Source organism: Otolemur garnettii, unplaced genomic scaffold, assembly GCF_000181295.1.
Source record: "Otolemur garnettii isolate 467f Iridium unplaced genomic scaffold, OtoGar3 scaffold00044, whole genome shotgun sequence".
In the NCBI taxonomy this organism is placed as follows: Eukaryota; Metazoa; Chordata; class Mammalia; order Primates; family Galagidae; genus Otolemur; species Otolemur garnettii.
Window position 1 is genome coordinate 11,335,001 of NW_003852439.1, and position 10,512 is coordinate 11,345,512.

Consider the following 10,512-nt stretch of genomic DNA (forward strand, 5'->3'; position numbering starts at 1 on the left):
GTTTCTTGAGGTGGTCACAGAGTGGGACAAGAGCAGTCAAGGGTGTGGAGTAAGGGATTGTGTATCATCCTTGCTCACCTCTTCTGTGAACATGTAGAGGACTTCAGTTCCCAGTACTGTCATCCCACTGGTTACTATTAAGATGAATATATTTTAAAAGTTGGCTGAGTGCAATGGCTCATGCCTGTAATCCTAGCACTCTGATAGGCCAAGGTGGGAGGATCTCTTGAGTTCAGGAGTTTCAGGCCATCCTGAGCAAGAGTGAGACCTCTCCCACCTCTACTGAAAATAGAAAAATTAGCTGGGTATTATGGCGGGTGCCTGTAGTCCCAGCTACTCAAGAGACTGAGGCAGGAGGATTGCTTGAGCCCAGGCATTTGAGGTTGCTGTGAGGTAGGTTGATGCCTTGGCACTTTAGCCTGGGCAATAAAGTGAGACTCTGCCTCAAAAAAAAAAAAATCTGTCTACCTCTGCCTGTGTGTTTAAAACAAGAGGTAGGGCCCACATACAGTTTATTTCAAACTAGAAGGTTTTCAGGCTCCAGGATGGTCACTGTTGTCTCAGCCTCAAGTGTTTCTAGGAAACACATCAGTGGGAATACTGTGGGTTTGTGGTCCAGGGACTGATCTGAGAGCTTTCATTATAAAGGAGATAAGACAGGTCTCAAGATGTGCCCAGGGCGGAGCAAGGCCAGTGCTGTGTAGTGAGTGCACTTGCTCCCTGAGTTAGGGAGCTGTGTAACTGTGCCTTGTCTTTAATTCTCAGAAGCGGAAGTTGAAGGAAGGTGGTGAGAAGATAAAGAAGAAGAAAAAAGATGACACTTATGACAAGGAGAAGAAATCGAAAAAGTCCAAGTTTTCCAAAGCCGGGTGAGAGGCAGCAGCTTCTTTGCTAGGATAACGTCTGAACTGTTAGGGCAGGACACCTGGGAGCTGACTCACCTCCTCCCCACAGCTTCAGAAGAGGCGGCAGGCCTGGCCTTCCTGGGCTCCTCACACCTTCCGCAGTGCCATTCCGGGCATTGATGCTCACCTCTGTGTGTGTCATATAGTTCCACTGTCAGTGTTGGCAGCTATTTCTGTCACTGTGTGACTGCTGATATTTCTTGTTCTCTTGGGCACTCCTCTCTCTGCCCCAGTTCTCTTGTCTCTGCTGTTTCCCTTTGTCTTCTGTGGTCATGCTTCCTTCTCACTTGGTCTCACTCCCAGCTGCTCTTCAAGTTGCTGCTGTTCTCTGCTGCTCCTGCTTTCTCTTAAATACTTTTCTTGCTTCCCCCAACTCCCCTTTTGCAACCTTTTATTTCAGCCTGGCAGTGGTTTCTAAAAACCCATCGGAAATTTAGCGTTATGTGACACTGTTTTGCTAACCTGAATTAACTCTCAAGCTTTGGTCTCAAGCAAGAACGAGCTCCATATGCCAAGAGGAGGGAGGAGTGATAACAGGGTGGACTGTGACTGAGGCTGTCCTGGAGACCATTGCCCTGGGATGGGTGAAGGCCTCTTGAATTTCCCTTTGAAGGTGTCCTGCAGCCTGAGTAACAAGTTTCCCTCTTGCTTGCAGCTTCACAGCTCTCAATGCCAGTAAGGAGAAGAAGAAAAAGAAATATTCTGGGGCTTTAAGCGTTAAAGAGATGCTAAAGAAATTTCAGAAGGAGAAAGAGGCTCAGAAAAAAAGGGAGGAAGAGCATAAGCCTATAGTGGTCTCATCGGTGGAAGCTCAGGGCCTGCGGGAATTGGAGGGCACCTCTGATCCTTTGCTCTCGCTCTTCGGCTCCACTTCTGACAATGATTTGCTCCAGGCAGCCACTGCCATGGACTCACTGACTGATTTGGACTTGGAGCAGCTGCTTAGTGAGTCTCCAGAAGGCAGCCCCTTCCGTGATATGGATGATGGAAGCGATTCCCTTGGGGTGGGATTGGACCAGGAATTCAGGCAGCCCTCTTCTCTCCCTGAAGGCCTACCAGCACCCTTGGAGAGACGCGTTAAGGAACTGACTCAGGTATGGTTGACACAATGTGGCTGGGCTTTCCTGGAAGCGGTTCGGGCAGATTGACGTTGGTTCTGCACCGTGTGAAGCTTGATGCCCAGAGAAACCTTTAGTGAGTTGGCACTTAAAGTATATGCTTTTTCCAACCTCTCTTCTCATCCTGAGTGAAGAAACAGTGTAAGTTTTGCTCATCGGGCATCATTTTTAGGCCTTTCTTGGTTTCTTCACTTTTGGAAAATTTACTTTCTTCCAGGACGGTTTTTCTATTTTCTGCCTGTCAGTTTGTTTCCACATAGTACCTTATCTTTTGTGCACTAGACTGACACTGATGTTGGTAGCAGGCAGCTGAGTCAGAGAGTCACATTCTTGGTATTCTTTTGAACAGTGGTTCTCAACCTTCCTAATGCCACAGCCCTTTAAGACAAGTTCCTGTAGATCTCGACAGGTTGAGAACCGCTGCTTTTGAAGGTTTTGAAAACTGACAAAAGTTTGTAAGCATGTAGGTCACACTTTAGAGTATATGCTTTGTTGCCACTCGGTTTCAGTTGCTCCCTTACGTCATGTGTCATCAGTATTGCTTAGTGATTACAGGAGTGCCTAAATTGTGATCAGTGAAAGGGAGCTCAACTTTGAATGCTGTCTGTGCCTCTTTAAAAACAACAGTAACAACCCTCAGCACATGGCAGCTATTGCTGCTGTTCTCTCCAGTGCTCAGATATGGATCCCTAAGTGCTAAGAACTATTGATTCAGGAATACATTTTTTTTTTTTTGAGACAAGTCTCACTTTGTCACCCTCAGCAGAGTGCTATGGCATCATAGCTCACAGCAACCTACAGCTCTTGAGCTTAGGCGATTCTCTTGCCTCAGCCTCCCAAGTACCTGGGACTACAGGTGCCTGCTACAATGCCTGGCTATTTTTTGTTGCAGTTTGGCTGGGGCTGGTTTCAAACTTGCCACCCTCAGTATATGGGGCTGGTGCCCTACCCACTGAGACACATGCGCCACCCCAGGAATACATTTCTAATTATAAACCACACATGGATTGTTAGTTCTGATGACATTTACCTTTCAGTTAAAATAACATTTTACCTTAAGCATCACAAGTTGTAATGCAGCTCCATGGCATTTATACTCTATAGCTATAGATTTTAAACCAGTGATTCTCCTATCATTTCAGAATCACTGTTACCTGCCCATCCCTTATGTCTTAGGGCAGGGAAAAGTACTGGTATAAATGATTTTCTCACTTCTAAAAAAATACGTGAACACAACATACAAAGCAAATCATATATCTTACTCACATTTTTAGTTTATCTTTGTTAATTCATGGGCAGCGTTGGACATACAAATATTCTATTTGAATGTAATGATTTAAATGAATTGTGCCATGTCAGGGATACCAAGTATATCTTAATATGACACTGAAGTGGGGAGTTGACTCTGAACTTGGCACGTTTGAGTCTGCTGTCCTATATTTGCTCTCAGAATTTATATTAAAAGCATTTCTCGTTGTTCTTTTCAATCCTCTGGTTTGTAATCAAATTGTTTTATAGCTTCTGAAATCTTGTTAAATAATTTAAGGTTTATGTGACAATATATAGTTATTTTTTAGAGAAAAGTCAAAACAGATTTTTAGATGTGTCCCCATACCTACCATTGCTTGTGTTTTAGTCTGATTACTTAAACTCATTATTTCACTTACTTGGTAAACATAGGGACAAATTTAGTGGAGATGAAATAGTATAACCTGAAAGAGTGCAAGAAAGCTGCACTGCGTGGACTCCTGGTTTGGTAAGCTGTCCCTCCTCAGTGGTTGCCACGTGCCAGTTAGCTCTTGGGCATGACAATGGCAGGATTCTGGTTCCCATCGACAAGTGGTGACCAGGAGAGGCTGCTGTTCTGGCTTTGAAAGTACAGTGTTCAAGTATGAAGTTGGTACTTTAGTCTTTACATTGCCTTTCTATATCAGCAGTAAGAAGCTTTGAAAAATGAGTGGAAAGTGTATGCGATTGATTCTCCCAACAATCTATTTGCATATTCCTTTCTAGCCTCTGTGTTTATGTTTTTATGTAGTTGTAATTATAGTTGTGAATAATTGTCTACTTTTTTCACTTAATAAATATTATTATCAAGCCCTCATTACTTTTAATGGTTGCATTAAAAAGGCTTATTTTAAGGTGGTGCCTGTGGCTCAGCAAGTAGGGTGCCGGCCCCATATACCGGAGGTGGTGGGTTCAAACCCAGCCCTGGCCAGGCTTATTTTAGAAAGTTACTTAATGCTGGAGGCACCTGTGGCTCAAAGGAGTAGGGTGCCGGCCCCATATATCGGAGGTGGCAGGTTCAAACCTGGCCGTGGCCAAAAACTGCAAAAAAAAAAAAAAAAAAAGAAAGTTACTTAATGCTACTCCAAAGGGTCTCCAGGTACTCTGTCCTGACCATGGCCTTGCACTTGGAGCACTCAGTGCCTCCTGCATGTGTGCATGAGTGGTCTGAACCCCAACACCCTTTCCCTGCTGGGAAAGATGGTCTTTCCAGGGAAAGAATGCATTTGTATAAAAAAATTGCATTTAATTCTAAAAGCTACACATGGATATTTGGGACCTTGGTAAGGAGCCCCATCTAGATCTTGAAATAGGCATTGCACTTTCATAATTCAAATTAAACTGGATGTATTTAACTATAACATTAGCAGTGTTATGTGTTTTTCACTTTTTTACTCTCCTTATTTTTCTGTTTTTCTCTTACTTCCTTAATGTTACGATTGGTTAGATTTTAAATCTTGGCCTAAATACATGTATCAGTTTCCATTGCTGTCTACAAAACTACGCCAAAACTTTGGCTTAATATAGTGATTGATTTCTCCTGACCTGGGTTTCCTGGGCAGTTCCTCTTCTGATCCTATCCTGGCTCTCTTGCAGCTGCATCCAGCTGGCAAGTTGCCAGGTTCTGCTGTGCCTTTTCTCTTTGGTCCATCATCCTGGTCTTCAAGGCATGGTGGTTTTAGGACAACATCTCAAGAGGGTAATGGTGGAAGCCCCAAGGCCCTTGAGATCTAGCCTTACAGATTGTGTGTATCATATCACTTCTACTACACTCTTGGTCAAAATAAGTCATAAGAGCAGCCCAGGTACAAAGAATTGGGGAACCAGAGTGCAACCTCTCTGGGTCAGAGGAATTTCTTCATAGGAGTAATCTGTGGTCCTCTTTTGCAATCTACACTGTACATAGCAGATTCTAAACCCATGCATATTGAACCTTTTCTTTGTGGGAAGCAAAATTCAATTTATCTTCTAACTAAGTATATTTTTTAGAACTTTAAAAAATATCTTTGAAGACATATGTATGAGAGGTCCTCCAAGAGGACCTCTGGGTGGATGCCCATGCTGTGTTTAGTGTTCTCTCATTAGCTTATCTTTCATTTCTTACTGTACATTTTTGTGAGCCCCAGGGAATCCAGCAGTTTGATGGCCGTATCTGTCTTCACTTACATGCATTGACTGCATCTTTTGTCTTAGTTATTAGAAAATGTAGATCAAACTCAGGTTTGATACCCCTTCAGGTGACTGTCTTGAAATAGTTTGGCAATTACTCAGCCTGGGCCATACAGATGACCCAGGCCTATTTTGATCCTCTTCGGTCAGGCATAAAACAGGGACAATGCTAAGAACAGAAGTGAAACAGATACCCTATGCCACCTTCTCCTCTTACTTTGCTGTCCTGCAGAGTAGACCTCCTGCATCACAAGAAATGCAGGGAGAGATGGATCCAAAAAGAATAAGGTAGAGGGGGAAAAAAGCCCAAAACTTATTTGATGTTTTAAAAAAGAAAGTCACGCCAGCTTTCAGTTTATTCTGCAAAAACGGGTATGGTATGTAAGATTTTGAGTTAGATGCTAAAAGGCAACAATAGCTTTTCTTTTTTTTTTTTTTTTGAGACAGAGCCTCAAGCTGTCCCCCTGGGTAGAGTGCCGTGGCATTACAGCTCACAGCAACCTCCAACTCCTGGGCTCAAGCGAGTCTCCTGCCTCCGCCTCCCAAGTAGCTGGGAACACAGGCGCCCGCCACAACGCCTGGCTATTTTTTGGTTGCAGCCATCATTGTTGTTTGGCGGGTCCGGGCTGGGGATTCGAACCCGCCACCTTAGGTGTACGTGGCTGGCGCCTTAGCCAGTTGAACTATAGGCGCCGAGCCAGCTTTTCTTTTTTTTAAAAAAAAATTTCAGATTAATATGAAGGTACAGGGCAACGCCTGTGGCTCAGTGGGCAGGGCGTTGGCCCCATATACCGAGGGTGGCAGGTTCAAACCCAGCCCCAGCCAAACTGCACAAAAAAAAAAGCTGGGCGTTGTGGCAGGTGCCTGTTAGTCCCAGCTACTCGGGAGGCTGAGTCAAGGGAATCGCCTAAGCCCAGGAGTTGGAGGTTGCTGTGAGCAGAGTGCCTTGGGCAATATAAGTGAAACTGTCTCTACAAAAAAAAAAAATGAAGGTACAAACAATTAGGTTACATTGTGTTTGTTAGGTAAAGTTCAAGTTGTAGTTGAGCCCTTCACCCAGGAGGTGGGCCAGTACCCCTACATTGTGCCTGTTAGGTGAGAGCACACCATTTACCCCTCCCTCCACCCCAATAGCTTTTCTTATAATAACAAAGCTTATTAAAAGGCTGTTGGGACTATTGTAAGTCAGCATGATGGGGTATTAGATTTAACTTCATTTCCTAGTTAATTAATGCTGATTAATTTATACCACTACTGGGATAAGAGTGTCTCTTATAAGAGGTGAGGGACCTAACTTATTTCTAGAAGATCAGGTATGTATCTAGTTGCTCTTTTAATAGATTTACTTTAAGACTATAGCAGTTAAACTAATTACTTTCAGTATAAAACCAGATCGTCAGTGATACTGTGTATGCAGTTCAAAAGGCTTCAGAAAAATCTATTTAAAGAGGCTGGGTGCAATGGCTCTTGCCTGTAATCCTAGCACTCTGGGAAGCCAAGGTGGGCACATCACCTGAGCTTACAAGTTCAAGACCAGCCTGAGCTAGAGTGAGACTCTATCTCTAAAAATAGCTGGGCATTGTGGCTAGCCCCTGGAGTACTAGCTACTCAGGAGGCTGAGGCAAGAGAATTGCTTGTGCCCAAGAGTCTGAGGTTGCTGTGACCTATGATGCCAGGGCACTCTACTGAGGGCAACAAAGTGAGACTCTGTCTCAAAAAAAAAAAAAATCTATTCACAGATTACATAGGTAGAAAGTTTCTGAAGTATTAGAAAACTGGGTATTTAAAAATAAATTTGATTGGAAACTTAAACTGTTGATGGATCTGACCAACAATGGGCCATTTGAAATGCACTTTAAAGTTTTAAGATCCAGAAGTGCCTTCATATTAATTCTGTCTTATAAGTAGCAGTATAAGTTTAAGCAAAAGAGTAACTCCATTTGATTTTTTTTCAGACTAATATCAGAAATCCAGTACCTTCCAAGTGCCAAAGTAAAATTCTAAGTGCTTCTAAAAGTGTAAGAAATTGGCCCACAAATGGATGAAGTCATGCTCTTTCCTCTGTTATCCATCCATCCATTTCACCCCTTTCATCTCAGGCTGTTCTTTATCCAGGGGATCTTTAAAAGCTTGAATTTTGTATCTTCTCCAGGTTATTTTTGGTTGTTTGGTATTAAGCTTTTCTTCCTCTGGTATACTGTCTTACAGTGATACCTATTCATTTGTTCGTTCATTCATTCACTCAGTCAACATTTACTAAATATCTGTTATGTGATAAGCAGCTGGGGGAAATAATATTGATGAATGAGATTCAGTTCTTGTCCTTTATGAGCTTGTCCCGTAAGTGGACCAATAGAGATGTAATCAGCAGACTGTAGGATAAACATAATAAAATAAGCTCTATGATGTTTGGATTGCTAAGTGGACGGTCAGGTGGACAGCCAGACTTGAGGTACAAGAGAAGTTCTGTAGGGGCACATTAGAATTGGCCTAGAGGGAGCCACAGGGGAACTTGGGCCTATAGCAAGGCAGATAGTGGAACTGAGGATGGGTGAGTTGATGGATGGCTGGGCCAGATCCTGGAGTGATCCTAAAGTCCACGTGAAGGAGCTTGAATTTGATTCTAGGCTTGGGAAGAGCTATAGCTGGTTTCTAAAGAAGGGAGTGGATGGTTTTAAGAAAGTTAGAGTATGATTTTTACAAGTGGGGAACACGGGAAGAAGAGCAGAAGTCAATGGGTCTGTTTTAAGTTGAGTTTGCATAGCAGAGGTTCATCTATTCACGTAAGTAGAGCTGACCCTTGAACAACACGGATTTGAATTCCACAGGTCCACTAACATAGGGATTTGGCACAATCTAGAGAACTGGCCTTTTGTGTAGTTGGATTCCTCAGCTTTTACTGCGAGGACTTGGGTATGGTCGGGTTTTGGTATATGTAAGGGATCCTAGAAGCAATCCCCTGAATATACCAAGGGGTGATTATAATTGGAAATTACTTAGAGATAATTATTCAACCTTTTTTATCTCACACCACACTTGAACCTATAGTTAAACTTACATAGTACACTTAATTATGTTGATCAAAAAAAAAGAATATACTTACTGTGCTTTGTACTTCTTTCAAAAATAATTTAATTAATGATGTTTAAAAATTTTCCTGGCACATTAGTTGAAAATTACTGGCTTATAGATTTAGATTTGAGCAACTTCATGTATATGTGTTATTTTGAAGCCATGAGAAGGGAAGAAGTTATTAGGAGAAGTGGATTTTATTTTTATTTTTTATTTTTTTTGAGAGAGAGCCTCAAGCTGTCCCCCTGGGTAGAGTGCCATGGCATCACACCTCACAGCAACCTCCAACTCCTGGGCTCAAGCGAGTCTCCTGCCTCCGCCTCCCAAGTAGCTGGGACCACAGCTGCCTGCCACAACACCTGGCTGTTTTTTGGTTGCAGCTGTCATTGTTGTTTGGCGAGCGGGGCTGGATTCGAACCCACCACCTTAGGTGTATGTGGATGGCGCCTTAGCCACTTGAGCCACAGGCGCCGATCCGAGAAGATTTTAGAAAGAACTTTGGAGGTTCATCTACAGCAGTGGTTCTCAACCTGTGGGTCACAACCCACAGGAACTGTATTAAAGGGTTGCGGCATTAGGAAGGTTGAGAACCACTGATCTACAGGAAAGGAGCTAGTGGAGGAAGACGGAGGCAGAGAGACTGAAAGAGATCCTAGAGGATGCAAGGAGAGGAAGGCAAGGAGGAGGTGCTGGAGTGCAGTGGGAGGTTAGCAGTCTATAGTTACAGAGGGTTTGATCAAGATTTGTCCTTTTTGTTCTAGTCACCTTGCCACTCTTGTTTGCTGTTGTTATTATACAGTAAATCTGATGTCAAAAATTTTATCTGAAGCCTTCAGACCAGCAGCTGGGTTGAGATCAGTGGTTCCCAGCCCCCACTGCGTTATTAGCATCACCAGAGTTACTTCAAAGGAGTACTGGTGCTTGACCCACATTTAGAGAGTGCCCATTTCTGAGTCTTGTCCCCAGAGATTGTGATTTGATTGATCTGGGGCAGGAAAAGCTGCCCAAGTAGTTCCCATATGTAGAGTATGGGAGCCACTGGTGTAGACTAACAGGGTCTGCTTTTCAGACTTCTGCTCTCTTTAGGAGTCTCTAAGCCTGCTCCCCAGAGTGTTGTGTTCTCATGGAAAGCACATGAATGCTGTATATTAAATATCTATAATGTTGTATTAATAGGTAGTATGGTGTATTATTCAAATGGTCAGGGTAATAGAATTTTGGTATACTGTAAGTAGATTATGAATTTTCAAAGAACTATAATGTCCTTAAATGCTAAAGTCACACATTGATATTATCATGATTAACCAGTAATGAAGTGTCCCCAGGCCTTTAAGTTGTAGGTTTGTTGGAGTTCTTGATTGCTTTTGTACTATAAACGTGTGGAAATTCCAGCCATGGTGCAGTTGATTCAGCATGCACACAGGAGTTAGCTGCCCGGATTGGCCTCTGACCAAATGCATCATGATTGCTTTGACTTTGTGATCTTCCTTTATGAGACTGTTATTTTGAGTCCTGGGAAGGACAGACTACAGATGCTGCAGCAGCATTTGAAAAAGAGCGTATTGATCACAGGTGAACTTTATCTGGGATTAGGGCAGAGTTGGAAAGGTAATGGTGAGGATTTTATCAACAGGTGCTCTTTATAGAGTCACGGCTCTTGTGTGTGCAGGTGAGTGGAAGGGCTGTGGGAGTAAAGTACACTAACAGCTGTTACTGTCTGCTGTGAACCAGGCTGCCAGAGCTGCCGAGGGAGAGAGCAGACAGAAGTTCTTCACCCAGGATGTTAATGGAATCCTGTTAGAGTGAGTACTGTTTGTTTGTCTGTATCTGCTTTCACTATGCCTGGGTTGAGCTGGCCAGGGGAGAATGGGAGTACAATTGAACTATATAAAGGTAACCACCAATTAAATAATGGAAGAATTAGATTTAATACAGCTTCACTATTGTTTTTCTTTTTTTTT

The 10,512-nt window shown here is 43.0% G+C and overlaps 1 protein-coding gene across 7 annotated transcripts in view; it reads left to right on the top strand.

Annotated features, from left to right (window-relative positions):
- Window positions 1–10,512, top strand: part of UBN1 (ubinuclein 1) — a 36,561-nt gene that overhangs the window by 10,135 nt on the left and 15,914 nt on the right. For all 7 annotated transcript variants that reach the window (XM_012805808.1, XM_003790847.2, XM_023513753.1 and 4 more), the window contains 3 exons: window positions 766–869; window positions 1,561–1,999; window positions 10,283–10,353. In XM_012805808.1, the coding sequence (XP_012661262.1) occupies window positions 766–869; window positions 1,561–1,999; window positions 10,283–10,353 (614 nt within the window). The remainder of the gene's footprint in view (window positions 1–765; window positions 870–1,560; window positions 2,000–10,282; window positions 10,354–10,512) is intronic.